At 44.6% G+C, this 15,919-nt stretch overlaps 2 protein-coding genes across 4 annotated transcripts in view; one reads left to right on the forward strand and one right to left on the reverse strand.

The window, feature by feature from the left end:
• tubgcp4 (tubulin, gamma complex associated protein 4) lies at positions 1–9,263 on the forward strand. The gene is made up of 18 exons (XM_041936253.1): positions 1–159; positions 974–1,102; positions 1,318–1,440; positions 1,521–1,574; positions 1,713–1,769; positions 2,378–2,457; positions 3,029–3,230; positions 3,328–3,493; positions 3,573–3,697; positions 3,802–3,852; positions 3,927–4,032; positions 4,725–4,832; positions 6,674–6,818; positions 6,920–7,097; positions 7,747–7,881; positions 7,954–8,070; positions 8,146–8,285; positions 8,457–9,263. Exons 1-18 carry the CDS (start codon positions 82–84, stop codon positions 8,461–8,463), a joined length of 2,001 nt encoding a protein of 666 aa, XP_041792187.1. The 5' UTR covers positions 1–81; the 3' UTR covers positions 8,464–9,263.
• Positions 9,229–15,919, reverse strand: part of tp53bp1 (tumor protein p53 binding protein, 1) — a 20,872-nt gene continuing 14,181 nt past the window's right edge. For all 3 annotated transcript variants that reach the window (XM_041936231.1, XM_041936239.1, XM_041936224.1), the window contains 8 exons: positions 14,507–14,904; positions 12,695–12,886; positions 12,403–12,582; positions 11,330–11,518; positions 11,156–11,250; positions 10,624–10,820; positions 9,629–9,765; positions 9,229–9,549 (listed from right to left, as the gene is read on the reverse strand). In XM_041936231.1, the coding sequence (XP_041792165.1) occupies positions 9,365–9,549; positions 9,629–9,765; positions 10,624–10,820; positions 11,156–11,250; positions 11,330–11,518; positions 12,403–12,582; positions 12,695–12,886; positions 14,507–14,904 (1,573 nt within the window). In that variant the 3' untranslated portion in view covers positions 9,229–9,364. The remainder of the gene's footprint in view (positions 9,550–9,628; positions 9,766–10,623; positions 10,821–11,155; positions 11,251–11,329; positions 11,519–12,402; positions 12,583–12,694; positions 12,887–14,506; positions 14,905–15,919) is intronic.

Below are 15,919 nucleotides of genomic sequence, written 5' to 3' on the forward strand. Positions count from 1 at the left end.
TCAGGCGGCAGTTTGTTTTGGGAGTTGAATGGGAAATTCACGGCTGCATTTCCAATTTTAATCAAGTTAAGTTAAATCAGCATGATTCATGAGCTGTTGTTGGCGTTGAGTGGATACCCGGGGACGATCTTCACATGGAACAAACGAACAGGTTTGCAGGTAAAACAGACACGGTGCAGCTGTCTGGCGAAACAACGCTTGTGATTTAGCGTTGAAATGTTAGCTAGGACGTTTTGTTCTTCTTTTTAAAACATGCTTTCTTGAAGGGCCGGCATATTTAAATTATATCATTGACTGTGTCGGCACTATACCGTTAGTTATACTGTTTGTGTTAACATAAATTGGTTTACCGTATTTGCTGTTTCCCATACGAAGCTACATATTATACAGACAGCATGTACACAGTCCCAGGCTAAAAAATGCCTTTTCAATGCATCTGCCTCTCAAAGAATCTTCTTAACACATAAATGTATGCATATAACCCCAATAAAATCATTTTCAATTTGTGGTTGTGGAGAGGTTTAAAAGGGGTGAATACTTATGCAAGGTCCTGTGTAAGCAATGTAGTGTCTCCAGTTCACCTAACCAGGGGTTGAAGCCGGCGGAACATGCAAACTTCACCCTGAAAGTGAGGTGACTGCATCATAAGCAAAACATAACTCAGGCATTTCTTTAGTGAACTTTCAAAAGCCTCTTCCCTCACTTTAGCAGAGATACCACCTTAACAACATGCAAGGATGGGCTACAATCCTGCGCAATAGCTAAGAACAGGACTGTTTATGTGTTGATTCACAGCAAGGTACGCCAGTTGATTTTAAGTGTAGGCCTGTCCTGTACAGTGGGTGTAACACTGGCATTCTACCCTTGACTAGTCTATAGGCAGTGGAAAGAAAGCATTTTGGCTTGTGCACTACAGTAACCTTTGTGAACTGGAGGCACACAGTTTTCAAACATGAACCACTTTCACCCACAGGTGTCCCAGGACCTGCCCTTCCTTCACCCCAGTGAGACCAGTGTCCTCAACCGGCTCTCTAAACTGGGCTCAGATTACATACGTTTCACAGAGTTCATAGAACAGCACACTGGCCATGTGCACCAACAAGTGAGTGAAGTCCAACTTTTACATATTTTGTAAAAATGTCAACTCTAAAATGACAACTTAAAGATCCACATTTGATATTTGGCTGCATCTGTTGTGTTGTTTTAGACACACATACAGATGTTCGGCTTGTTAAAAAGTACTGTATCCATACCTACTTAAGACAGGATTACTCTGTTCTAAATTGAATACATTTTTATTAACAATTTGTTCTTTAGGAACATCACACGAACCAGCCCAACCAGACGGGTCTTCATGGAATCTACTTGCGGGCCTTCTGCACAGGTCTGGACTCCATGCTGCAGCCGTACCGACAGGCCCTGCTGGACCTTGAACAAGAGGTAAAATCATGATTCCACCAACAAGAATAGATGGAGAAGCATGTAAAAGAATGCTCATTTAAGTTTTGTGTATGTTTCAGTTCCTTGGAGATCCACATCTGACAATCTCTCACGTGAACTATAAGCTTGATCAGGTAAAGCATTAATGAAACTTCTTAAGAGATCATTTTAATATTTCTCATTTAGAATATACTAAAGACACTCACAATGGAGAGTCTTTCTTCATTGTAAACATTTCTGTCTGTCTAACACTGCTCTCGTTCTTTGTTAAGTTCCAGTTGCTGTTTCCTTCTGTGATGGTGGTGGTGGAGACTATAAAATCACAGAAGGTAAGAGCTGCTTATGAAGGAGGTCACCAGGAAGTGTAAGTTCAGGGTGGGGCACAGTGCTGCCGATGTTGCAAATGATTAGGAAAGGAGAAATTGTACAACTGAAAAACATTATGACAGGCTTCAACACAGATGGCGGGGTCGTCTGTAACTGCAGCGTCTCTCATTGAAGTGCAAACCAGCTGTTTTTGCACATTATCCCCCTTCAATCACCACAGCAACTGATTATAAACACAAGAAGATACTATGCCAGTGGATCAAGAGTCCAAGTTCATTTGTTAAAAACAGAAGAAAAACACATTTCTTCGCAGGTGGAAAGCAGCAGCGACATGCCGTGAGGGGTCAGTTACTGTTGCTTGATTAATTATGGCTCTTTATTTGCATGAAGGCAGTGGACAGAAACACACACTGATTCACAGTTTATTTATTTCAGTACATTTAATGGAAACAAATTAAACAAAAAGACTGATCAAAACATGAAAACGCTGAGGCAGCACTGTGGCCATCCTCGAAGAAAACGTCTAGAAAACTGGATCTACTAATCTGGAGTAACAGCTGGGGAGCAGAACTGACAGTTATGTACACTTGTCTTGTGTGTGCGGCTGTAGATCCACGGCTGTCAGATCTTGGAGACGGTGTACAAGCACAGCTGTGGGGGGCTTCCTCCTGTACGCATGGCCTTAGAAAAGTAAGTCAGCACACTTTGCAGCGACCTTCAAGACCAAGATTCAGACATATGTTTACATTGTTGGGCTTTACACTCCATGTAGCAGTACTGTAACATGTTCTCTTGTGACATGTAATTGATTGAGAGACCCTTCAAAGAAACCCTGTTTCCATAGATATTTGGTAATAATATTTGATTTGTTACCATGAAGCATAGATTTGTCTTTCCATCGCTGCAGATGTTTTAGAATAAACCTGCAGTCTGGCAGTTAATGGCTTTTTACGACTGGATGGTATATGTTTTATAGTTTTCATGTGTGTTTTATGTATTTTTATACATAGTTTCCATTCTGGTGTCGGATCTGATGATATTAATTGACATTTCATAATTCTTCTGTTGGAGGTCCACTCCAAGTGTGGGAAGGGTTTCTGGGTATAACTGGACCAAAGGTTAAACAAAGTGTATGATTGGATTCCTGCTTCTTGTCAGTGCATGTCATAAACTCCTCTGTGCTGCCTTATTGTGATTTACCACATTTGATTTGTCGCAGTAAGAACATTTTCTTGTGTGTGTTTTTGAATGCATTCTGCAGGATTCTTGCTGTGTGCCACGGTGTGATGTACAAGCAGCTTGCAGCTTGGATGCTGCACGGATTGCTGCTGGACCAAAGCGAGGAGTTTTTTGTGAAGCAGGGGCCCAGCGCAGGAGGAGCTGCTGCCAACCAGGAGGAGGAGGAGGAGGACCTGGGGCTGGGAGGCCTGAGCGGGAAACAGCTCAGAGAGCTACAGGACCTGGTGAGAACTTCAGTCAGACACTAATCCAACACCGGGCAGGAGTTCGCTGCTCGTGTTTTCAGGAGGCTTCATTATGTGTTGCTGTGTTGTGGTGCAGAGGCTGATCGAGGAGGAGAACATGTTGGCTCCGTCCCTGCAGCAGTTCTCCCTGCGAACAGAGATGCTGCCCTCTTACATTCCCATCAGAGTGGCTGAGAAGATCCTCTTCGTTGGAGAGTCTGTCCAGATGTTTGAAAACCACAACCACAGCCCATCTAGAGCTGGTAGTGAAGTTTTGTGCTCGCGTACTTTTGTCTTAATGTCAGTTAGAGAATCCGCCACATTATTGTATGTTGGTTTCAGGCTCCATACTGAAGCACCAGGAGGACATGTTCGCTGCAGAGCTGCACAGACTCAAACAGCAACCTCTTTTCAGCTTGGTGGATTTTGAAAATTTGATTGATCGCATCAGGAGCACAGTGGCAGAGGTGAACTCATGTTTTAGTGCATTGTTTTCAACTTTTATCTAAATAACCTTCAGTGTGAGCTCAGTGTGACTGAATGACAAGGTCACAATCTTTCTGACCGGCAGCATCTCTGGACGTTGATGGTGGAGGAGTCAGACCTGCTCGAGCAGCTCAAGGTTTGTATTCATTCTGATTCTGGATCATAAATATGCGCAGAATGAAAAGTGTTAACATTGTTATTTTCTTCCAGATTATTAAAGACTTCTACTTGCTGGGTCGCGGCGAGCTCTACCAGGTTTTTATTGACCTCGCGCAGCACATGTTGAAGACGCCTCCGACAGCCGTCACTGAGCACGGTAAGCTTCAATGTCTAAACCTGACGGAGGTCTTCGAAGTTTCTCCCAGGTTCATTGTTTAGGACTTACAGAATGTTTGAGTAGCTGTGTGAGCATTCCCACCGGAAACACCTGGCAACTGTTCTTAAAAGAACAATGATTGGTCTGAAACGAGTGTGGGTCGGCCTCATCTGGAAGCCTGGAGAGATCCAGCTGCGTCGCAAGGTCCTGTGAATGAAACCTAAAAATAATTTAATTCTCGCTTGCTCACATGTTTTGTCAGGTGAAAATGAGGTAATGGTGGTGGTTGTTTGATCTCGACCACAGATTCAATATTACATATTTCCATATAATATTTTTGTACTATATCACAGTATGAAGAGCTGCACGGCACAAGTTGTGGAACCAAGCAAGCAGCAATGACCAGCTGGCAGCACAAGCAGGATATTTAGCCTGAGTGTAGACGCTCTTTAATGTTTCATTATGGACCGTCTTTGGCCATCAGCAGGGAGCTTTAGGACACATTCTCCACTATGAGCAAGAAACTTTTGTCTCCACGGAGCAAGTGTGGCGCATCCAGATTGGGGTTATTGTACAGCAGCAGATAGGCGGCCTGCATCACAGCTGCAGAAGTTTTTATTTCATAAAATGTGTTTGCATTCAGGACTCAAGACCTCTGTGTATTTTAATGTCGCATGTTTTCTGTTCCACAGATGTAAACGTGGCTTTTCAGCAGGCGGCTCATAAGGTGCTCCTGGACGACGACAACCTGCTGCCTCTGCTGCACCTGACAGTCGACTACCAGGGCAAAGACAGCAAAGGTGAGCTGCAGGCCGGAGTTACTGTTCATCAGTGAGGAGACTGAAGGAGGAAACCATGTGGTGGATGGGAGTTCAAATAGGAACCTGTTTACATTGAGATGATGCTCTCCTTCATTTGGTCTTTAGCGCCATCCAGTGGTTTAATGATGTACCTGTGAACAGTTACAGTTAATAGAGCAGCTCTTCACAGTAACACAAGCAGTCTCACTGCAGGCGATCAGAGGCAGATTTGTTTCACTAAGCTCATTCTGAAGCAGTTATCTTCAGCCTCTTAAATTTGAGGATTTGCTGCTTTTTTCTGCTGTGTCTTTGTAATTTCAGATATCTGTCATTTTGTTTTTGTTTTGGACTGTTTGTCTGACAAAACACACAATGTGGAGATGAAACTGTGAATGGCAGTTTATGGACTAGACTATTGATCAGTTTTAAAAAATATGCTCACATGAGATCAGTTTGCTTTAAATCAAATGCTTCAGATCAGTCACCAGCCACTACAGGATCAATCCAAAGCCTTCAGGCAGTGATTACAGATGAACTACTGGCCCTTGGTGGAAGAGTGTAGCATGGACCAAGGAATAATCCAGTGAATTTTGGAGCGGAGCAGATTCACAAATTATTTTTTTCTGTTTTGCTTACATTGCAAGGTGAGCAGCAGTGGAATAAATGCCATACATTTTAAAATCCAGTAGCTGGTATGAAGGTTCAGCAGTGACAAAAAGAGCCAGCAGTAGAAATTCAAAGACTCTGCATTACAACGCACAGGAACCAGTGATCCTCAGGAGCAGCTGTCACATGTTGCTACTCAAACCTCATCCAGAGAACAGTTGTTATGGAGCGCTTGAGGACAGTGCTTTCATGGGACACACAACAGCAAACAGTTTTCAGGAATAGTGCTGGGTTGAAAAAATCGATCCGCCGATTTTAAATCGATTCTCATTTTATTTTTAAAAAATCGATTCTCGCGTCCAAAGATCGATTTTTTATACGTTTATATACGTACTTTCCGCACTATAAGGCGCACCGGATTATAACGCGCACCTTCATTGAATGGTCTATTTTATAACTTTTTTCATATATAGGGCGCATAAAAAGAAACTACCGTACTGTGGTGTCTGGGGTTGCGTTACGCATCCACTAGATCAGGGGTCGGCAACCCGCGGCTCCTGAAAATAATTGAGCATTCATTTAAAATGTTTTAGTTTATTTTAGTTCGTTCGTTTGGAACAAACACCGCGCGCGCTCTCAGATGACAGCTTATCCTGCGTAAAGATGCAGGTGACGGCGCACAGCGCTGATGTGCAGATTCAGGTTCAGGAGCAGAAATCACATTAACCACGTTTGATTAATATTTTAATTGCCTATTATTTAGCACATATTCAAAGTTTTTCAGTTTTTGTTCAGTGAAACAGTCATTTTATTATTCAGGTTGACAGCTGACAGCACGCGCCAGTAAAAGGATGACGGCACGCAGAGAGCGGAATGCCCTTTACACTTTTACCGCTGTTACTTCGGCCACGCCCCCTGACCACAGAATCGAATCGATTCTGAATCTCAAGAATCGGAATCGAATCGATTCTTGAAATCTGAATCGATACCCAGCCCTATTCAGGAACGTATGCCAACAATGTGAAATATTTCCACTGTGGAATGAATGCACAGCTGAGATGTTGAGGCTTCAGCTTGGCACGACCACATTTTGACAGATTTCTAATAGTTATATCCAGACATGTGGTGGTTGTATTTGTAGATTCATAGCAGAGTGGACTGTTGGCTTTGGAGGTCTGCGCTCTCCCTTCTACCTCTGACCGACTCTGCTTGTTACTCTATGGCTGTTTTTTCAGAGGCGACGGGCCCCAGAGATGGATCCACTCCTCCACAAGACTCCTCCCCTCGTGAGGTCCCTCCCACAGGCTGGGCGGCTCTGGGTCTCACCTACAAGGTTCAGTGGCCGCTGCACATCCTCTTCACTCCTGCCGTCTTGGAGAAGTTTGTACTCGCTCGGCTCTTTATTGAAACATTTATTCATTGGTGTGCTAAGTGCAGCCGGCGAGCGTCACCTCCTCCTGTCTCCTCTTCTCCGCGCTCAGGTACAACGTTGTGTTCAGGTACCTGCTGAGCGTGCGGCGGGTGCAGTCGCAGCTGCAGCACTGCTGGGCTCTACAGATGCAGAGGAAACACCTCAAGTCCAGCCAGACAGATGCTGTGAAGTGGAGGCTACGCAACCACATGGCCTTCCTGATCGACAACCTGCAGTATTACTTGCAGGTAACGATACAGTGAAAGAGGCACCAGGGCCAGACGTGTACATGATGTGCACGTATAAGTGAGAGACAGAATAATAATGAAAGATTATCAGATTCAGTTGTTGAAGTCTAAACACTTCTGTTACCAAAGATTTCTAAACTTTGACATAATTACATGGTTGATATGATTTTGTTTTCCCGTTTGTTTTTCTCTTTGAGTTTGATGATGATGATGATGGTGATATCACTGCAGATGATGGTTTACAGGCACATGTGATTAATTACTGACAGTGTGGGTTCAACAAGCAGACACAGCTTTAGGTGTCTGTGTGAAAGATGACGGCTCGGCTGTTATTAAAGTCCTTAATGTGACAAAGACGATCAGTGAAATTCTGCTTCTTTGTTGTTTCCATGGACAGATTTGAGGGTTAATTACGCTCATACAAATACTTAGGCTACTTTAGGCTAAACTTGAAAGTAGAAATCAGGCTAACGATTCTTAAGCTTTTTTAAAATCACATGAAAAGAGTGTGTATGCATATATGTCTTTGTGTGTATGTCATTTTTTTTATGCATCTGGCCCTGATTTGGCTTTACTCACAGAGATTAATGTGCAGTTTGCGGTTGCAGCAGTGTGATAGCTGAGGTGTTCCCCTGTCGTTTGTCTCCAGGTGGATGTGCTGGAGTCACAGTTCTCGCAGCTGCTTCAGCAGATCAACTCCACCAGAGACTTCGAGAGCATCCGACTGGCCCACGACCACTTCCTCAGCAACCTGCTCGCACAGTCCTTCATCCTCCTGAAGCCGGTACGAATAACTCAGCTCAGATGATGTGTGAACATCACGGGCTGGTTGCTCAGTAAACGCTTCTGTCCTCAGGTGTTCCACTGTCTGAACGAGATCCTCGAGCTGTGTCACAACTTCTGCTCGCTGGTCAGTCAGAGCGTGGCGTCGCTGGACGAGCGGGGGACTGCTCAGCTGGATCTCCTCGTCAAGGTACGGCCACTGAGCTCCGACTCGTCCGACGAATGTAAAGAATTGTTTTGTAACAGTACCACGTTTAAATTTCAGGGCTTTAGGCGGCAGTCGTCCTTACTGTTTAAAATCCTTTCGAGTGTGAGGAACCATCAGATCAACTCTGATCTGGCTCAGCTGTTACTACGACTGGACTACAACAAATACTACACGCAGGCTGGAGGCACCCTGGGCAGGTAGGCCAACATCACCTGTTAGCTTCTTAGCTTAAGAATGAATCTCATCAGGTAAAACGTTCAGGTGCAGAAAATTCACGACACCCGACGCTCAAGACACAATAATTAGAAAGTACTAATGAAACAGAGGTGCAGCGGTTAATCCAAAATTTTAATTTTCTTTCATTTCAGTGTGTAAGTGTGCTGAGGATGAAGATTTGGAGATACACCTGTTTCTGCTAAACTCACACTGAACAGATGAAACACCTGTCAGTCTTCTCTGTGCTGTTAGTGTAACGTGCCTGTTAAAATTATCTTTAAAGGGTCAGTTCACCCAAATCGTACAGTCGTTTTCCTCGTTCACCTCTAGAGGGGTCTTGCCATGCAGAGAATTTTTGGTGGGATTTTTGGGGTCAGACTAATTCAAACCTGGCTTAAGAACTGTTTATGTATTTAATGAAAGGAATGGTTTGACATTTTGTGTTGAGAGTTAGATGTAGAATGACACCACTGTCACATCTGTCTGTTAAACTCTGTCAGGTGAACGCATCACGGCTGCAGCCAGGCTAGCTGGTTCCAGTCTTTTTGCTAAATAACAGAATTGACATTTAAGTAGTCTGTAACCTGTTTCCATGGTGACTTCACTGTAGGTCAAACTTATTTAGACCTGCTTTATAACAATTCCCTGGTATAACTGGTAAACCTGCTTATGAAACATTACCCAGGACGGTGTTTCTGCAAAGCTGCTGTTGAATTTTTAACTGTTGGAGGCAGAAGTCTCAGACAGCTCAGCACAGACCCCGGACACCATCAGCAAGGTGACAGACAGCTAGAATTCAGAGGGGAAAAGGTTGTGTGCGGTGGGTAATCTGACCCTTGGTTGTAGCTCATTGTCCTTGTATAAACTGTAAATATTAAAACCTCGTATGTACCATCTTCTGTAGAGAAAATAAACTGAAATCTGTTAAAATGAAACAAGGGTCACAGTTTATTATCCCATAAAAACAGACAGGATAAAGTTATATACAGCAGAGGCATGCGACAGGACTAATGCTGAACATTTAACGTGGTCGAAGGCATTTTGCACTTGTGGACTCAGATTATGAGGAGTAGTCATGGCGATATTGAGGCTTGCTATGGAAACCCAGGTACTGCCCAAGGATGACACTCTGGATGAGCCACTCGGGAGACACCAGCGGGACTTCCTGTGATGTCATATTTTTCTCTACCAATGGTGGACAGGCATGGTCTGTCACCACAACGTCATACTTGCCAGCAGGAATGTCTGCAGACGGAGGAAAGGACAAACTGTCAATACTTCTCACAGCGCTCATTACTTGGATGTCACGTGGTGGAGTCAGTACCTGAACTGTCCTTCTCCGCCTGGAACTGTCGCACAGAGGAACCTCCGCCCATCGTGATCAGCTGTGCCCAAAGCTCCTCTGGCTTCTCAAACACCAGGAGGACCCGCAGAGCCTTGAACGGGCTGCTGCGAGGATGCCTGATGGGAGAGAAAACAGCTGCTGGTCTTTGTTTAAACATAACTCCCTCCTGTCGGCCACACCTGCTACCTGTGTCCAAAATCACTTCCAGTTTACTTTACAGTGCACGATTCTTACTGTCTGCCATTTAATTTCAGTGCCTGAATGAGACAATGACCTAGAATTAGGGCTGGGTATCGATTCAAATCTCAAGAATCAATTCGATTCCGATTCTTGAGATTCAGAATCAATTCGGGTTAGTGTTATTAAAACCGTTTTTTGAGCTGTTTCCTGATTGTCTAGTTGTGCAACATATTAATAATAGTTTTATGTTGACATTTGGCAGCAAATTAATGAAGTATTGGCAGTTAATGATGGTTATAAGAGTGAAACTGGCAAGGACCAATCCCCCTCCCAGAATGTTGACAGACCATGGACATGATGTCTTGGTGATGTCGCTGCAAGTGGTTCCCAAAATTTTATCTCCATCTAGCATATCTTGCAAATTGCTTTGCTCCTGTCAAGTTCCTTTTTTGCCTCAACATTTCTAAAAGGAAATAGTTCCAGATATCCGCTTTAAGCGAGTTTGGTCTTTTCAAATCTGGAGCTCGGCTAACTTCGCTGCTACCGCCCGACGCCATGTTCTTATGAGAAGTATCTTCACGCCCGTATTTATACAGTCAATGGTCATGTCACTGGTGGGGTTAAAGTTCACCCAGGAAAAAAAAAAATATGTAAATGTATAAAAAAAAAATCGATCTTTGAATGCGAGAATCTATTTTTTTTCAACCCAGCACTACCTAGAAAGCTGAAAAACCCTTGATACTCACTGCCAAATCCATCCAGTCAAACCCAAACAAAGTGGAGCTTCATCTCACCATTCCACTATGGCGTCGTCCGGCCCCACGCCGGCAGGCAGCAGGTAGTTCCTGTAGTTGAGCAGCTTGTTGTCCTTGCAGCAGTCTCGCACCCAGATGTGCGACACGCACGGGACGCCGCTGGCTAAACACAGCAAGTACTTTCGTGTACGACAGTGCTGGTCTGCGATGAGCAGGCTCTGGTAAGCTGCTTTACACTGACGAGGAAACCAAACACAAGAGAGAAACGTGATGAGTGCAAACCTGCTTCACTCACACACTGCAGCAGTGAATTTAAATTCACACATATAAGACATCAGACATACAAATACTAAAAATATATCCATGAAATAAAAGACAGATTCATCACATTGTGTCACATTCTTGCATGTTTAGCTCTTTGATATTTGTTAAAGAGTAAAACATCAGCAGAGGAAAACTGACCTGGAGTTCTACAGTATGTGTAGCAACAGCTGAAATGACCCTGACTAATTCCTGGTTATTAAATACTGGAGGCACACATATAATACGTTGTGTTGTCTCCATTGCTTACCTGTTCTTCATTGAAGTCTGGCAGGATGAAGCCTCCGCCCGCCTGCAGCTGCGACTCTGTGTAGGCTTTGTTGTATGGACCCGTCTCCACGTAATCTGTCGAAAGAACAATCGGAAATGATCACTACGACCGTTGAAAGAAGCCGGCTGCTGTGCCTGCTCATCCTCAGCTCACCCTCCTCTTCGTCGCTGGTGAGCTTGTTGGTCAGCCGGTCGCTCTCGGACGAGGCAGTCAGCATGAAGGCGAAGCCCATGAAGAGAGACGCGTTGTGGGGCAGCGGGCCGTGAGTGGCGGCCACGTCGCGAGCCTGGGCGGGGAGGTCGGTGCCGCTGCCGGAGGTGTTGCACACGCCGACGCGCTGACCTGCAGACAGAAACGCACGTCAGAGAGGACTGCAGGTGTGGGAATCAGATGAATGACAGCTGGGACTTTAACAGGTCTGTTCACCCAAATGACAAAATCACTGCGAGTCTGTCCCTGCAGATTGGTTTACCCATGGTTTGAGATTAAAGCTGCTGACTGTGTCCTGTGGATGATGCAGAGTGGACACAGTTTCTGGAAAAAGATGCTGCCGTTGCTGAAAATCAGGACAAATATAACCAACACCACCCGCATGGCTACATGAAGCCAGAGGGGCAGTGAGTGAGAAGGTTCTGTTCTGTGATTTGGCTGAACCGACCTTTGGAGCTTCACATAAACACACTGGCTGTATTTAAATTATTCAAAGCAAATCCACCCGTGACTTTAGAGAAAAACACCTTTAACTTCCCTCCACCTGTGGACCAACACCGAGGTAACGCTGGTACATGTTGTTAATTACCAAATCAGCCTCAGCAGCAGCAGAGGGGGGGGACACACACAGGCCGCATGAAGGTCCAAATGTCTCAGTTATCAGTTCAAAAAACACACATTACTGACTCCACGAGAACACCTGAAACCTGATCACCTCATCGAGTCTGTTCACTTATTCTACTGAATTATGACAGAAGGCAGGATTTTAAAATGTAAACAGGTTAAAACAGCAGGTTTTAAAACCATTTAAAAAGCGTCACAGATGCTGACGACTAATTAAAACACACATTAAAATATGTTAAAGTCCACGACACGTTTAAAACTAAAACTACATGAACTAAATCATAATGACAGAAGCTTCATTTTGAACTGCGTAGTCAGGTCAAAAAAAAGAAAAAGAAAAAACATGTTTAAAGCGAGCTGTGGTCATGGTTTTGGTGAGCCGCTCCCCGTACCGGCTCTGGCGCCCGGGCCCCTGCGGCCTCTCTTGGCCGGCGTCCTGTCGTCCTCGGAGGTCATCAGCTTCCTCTTGCCGGAGGGGCCGGGGGTTCGGGGGCTGCTGGAGGTGCTGCGGTTGGGAGTGTTCTCGCCTCCGGGGGCTCCTCTGCGCCTCCTCTTCCCCTCCACCAGGTTATCTAAGAAGAATGTTAACACCATTTTTTTCTATTAAAGCTCCAGATGCAGAACATCCGAGTTGTGTTGACTCTCTCGAACATTAAAAAAGGCCCCGTGTCCGCGGCGTCTCACCCAGGCTGATGTCCGAGGCCTTGGCCAGAGGAGTGGAGGGCTCGTAGGGGCCGAGGCTGTGCTGCTCCCTCAGCTTGTTGCCCTGCTCCAGAGACAGGATGACGGCGGTCCTGTTGTACCACTGCCTCTGGCCGTCCTTCTCCACGCTGTAGAACAGGTCCTGCCCCTCTGTCTTATGGCCCCTGACAACACCTGCACAGACACACAGGAGACAGAAGATCGAATCATATAAAAATGATGCAGATGAACAGCAGAGAGACTGAATATGATGCCGAGTGGTCTGAGAGGTTTCTTTGCAGTCAAAACTTGTCAGTGTTGTGATCTACTTTGTGAGTCAAAGCTCAAAACAGCATCATCTTAAACAGTATGAAAAATCAGATCGCAGCTAATATCATCAACCCATTAAGAAATAAAATAATTTATTAGTAATTTTTGGTAATTCAATGATTTGACCCTCTGATTAACCCACTGACGACTGAGACAGACATGCTTTCTCTACAGAAAACATGTATCACAGCCACAAACTCTAAAAACAGAAACTACTGTTGGATAATCCTTGAATGAATCCTATGGAAGCAAATAGCTCATTAATATTTTGAGCTGTTGAAACGGTTGCCCCCTGATTAGACAGTTTGGCTTCCTCTGATTGGCTAGTCAGTGGGAAACGTGCTAATTGGCTCGTCAGCTTCGGTATAAAAACAGGGTCAAAATTCGTGCTTGTTGACTCGTAGCTTGCAGCATGTATACTTCAGGGTCACATACACAGATGGGACATTTGTGTGTCCGCCTCTAAGACTTAGTGAAACCTCACTGTTCAAAATATTCCTGCACAAATTTTAAATTGCACATACACAAAATATTTTTAGAGCTGCAAAATTTTTATACACATTCACAAACCTTTTTTTTTTTTTTTTGTACAAATTCACACATGCAGTTGCGTGTGCAATTATTTGTGAACACCATTTCACAAGCTCTAAATATATAATGACCCTCATGTGTTTCCATAGATCCTCTGCTGCCGACACTTCCACCAGGAAAGATGAGCAGATCTACCCTTAAAAAAGATCACTTGATTCTTCATGTTCCAGTTCAAAATTTGCCAAAAATAATCTGTTTGCAGGAACCAGAACCTGTAAAAAAAAACTTTAAATTCTGCTCTCCTCATCACAACTGGGAAAACTTGACAACAATTCAGCAAACGAGCTGGTTCGTGCAGACTGTAAACGGAAATATTTCAATACATTTTGTGGAGCCCACAATTCTTTCCCCAGTGTTGTAACACTTGAAGGCACAAAAATGTTGAATATATAGATTCTACTTGTTTTCACTTTGTTTTTGCAAAATAAATGATCAAAGAAACAAAACTTTTCTACGGTTTATGGCATTCTAACTATTACAATGCACAAAAGACATGTTTGGAGTTCTTCCAGCCACGAGTGTGCTGTTTCCATAGAAATGCAGGACTGCAGTGAAAATGAGGCCACAGTGAGCCAAAATGTGACAGAAGCACAAAAAAAACAAAACCCAGAAGATTTAAAACAGCTGAAAATCCTGGTGGAAGTTGAACAAACTGATCCAAACTTCCTGGGAACTTAAAGCAGCCTGAAGTCCCTCCGTGGTCCTGATGGAGACCCTGAACATGTCTGGATGAGAGGCAAGACTCCTGACTGAAGCTCACCTGCCTCCTCTTATGAACATCCTGAAGATATTTGTGGACAAAAGAAACAGAAAAATACTCGAGCAGAATAGCTGTGGTCACCACGGAGCTCAGAGGGCGTTTTAACCCCTGACCCTCCGCCTCTTCTTCCTCACCTATGCTGAAGTACTCGTCCTCCAGCAGAGCGGTGACCTCCGTCTCCAGGGGGATGGGATCACACAGCAGGATGTCCTTCCCCGCCACCTCACACTCGTAGCCGTCATCGAACCGCAGGCGGAATCTCCCCTCGCCGGCGTCTTTGATGATGCGGCCTGAGTAGAAGTAGCCGTTGGACGACCACTTGGCCACCACCCGCAGGCCGACGAAGCTGCTTCCGGCCGAGCTCGCCTCTTCCGGCGATGACCTGAGGGAGTCGGAGCGGCTGGGCGGCTCAGCGTCTGTGGGGCTGATGGGGAGGCGTGGGGGGAGCATGCGGGTGTAGAGCTCATCCTCTGAGGAGGACTGCGGCTGGCCCTGAGCACCGAGCCTCTGATGGGGGCCAACACCACCTCCCCTTAGAGGGACAAACAGAGAGTCTGTTCAGACAACATCAGACGCTAATTTAAAGGGTTCCTCAACATGTATCCGAATATTTTTAGATTTAAATCGCTTGAGTCTCAGGAAATGTGTCGTAACTGGAACACCTGCCTTTACTACATAACTGCTGCATCCAATCAGGTCAGTGTGCAGCATCTGAACTGCAGAGCCTCAATTCAGCAGCTTTATTAGAGTTATCAAGTCTGTGCAATTAAATAACTTTTCAATTATTAACATCTTTATCTGCCGTGTAAAAACAATATTCTGCCTCATAGTATTCAGCGATATTTCTGATTTGCTGACTTGACTTGATTAAACATGTTTAATCAGGTCACACATGGAGGTTTAAACTTCAGCTAGTTGACTGGTCTAAAAGTAAGAAAACACTCAGAAAACTATGAAAATTGACCGTAATTAAATCTGTACAGTTGAACATACTTCGATTATTCATTGTATGAGAGCCATTTGAGGTTCTTTAATAACTAAACTGTATTTTAAATGCTGCTGATTTTAGATAAGACTTAAGAGAAATTCAGATACATGTGACGCTGTGCATTATGGAAACCTCACATTACTCTGTAATTTAAATGTGTAAATTAATAAAACACTAACGATGAGTTTGGTGTTTTAGTGCCGACTAGCGAGAGGAGCAACGCTTAATCGAAGGGCCGACGAATCGCACGCCTCCCTGATTGTGGATAGTTTTCATTATTTCCTGACATTTGCACAGAAAAGTGTTCATGATTTATCGATTAACCGAGCAAACAAATGATTCACTGCTGACAAACTGTTAGCTGCAGCTCTGAGTGAGAAGATTAGTGGAAAGAGGAAAGTGAAGTGCTGTTAGAGACAGTGCAGGTGTGTCGGTTCATGCTGTTCGCCTCTCGTCATCGTTTCCTCCTCCGTGGTTTAAGTGCGGCGAGCCTCAGAGAGGACTCACCTGGACAGGGAAGAGCGGGACGGGGGCCGGCCCCTTCTAGCCCTTCCTCTGG

The sequence above is a fragment of the Chelmon rostratus genome, chromosome 1 (assembly GCF_017976325.1).
Source record: "Chelmon rostratus isolate fCheRos1 chromosome 1, fCheRos1.pri, whole genome shotgun sequence".
Taxonomy (NCBI): domain Eukaryota; kingdom Metazoa; phylum Chordata; class Actinopteri; order Chaetodontiformes; family Chaetodontidae; genus Chelmon; species Chelmon rostratus.

Excerpts from the sequence above, each read along its gene's own strand:
- tubgcp4 (XM_041936253.1), top strand. The coding sequence starts at position 82 with ATGATTCATGAGCTGTTGTTGGCGTTGAGTGGATACCCGGGGACGATC. Across the intron at positions 160-973 it reads ACAAACGAACAGGTTTGCAG|GTGTCCCAGGACCTGCCCTT; the intron begins GTAAAACAGACA and ends TTTCACCCACAG. Across the intron at positions 1,103-1,317 it reads CTGGCCATGTGCACCAACAA|GAACATCACACGAACCAGCC; the intron begins GTGAGTGAAGTC and ends TTTGTTCTTTAG.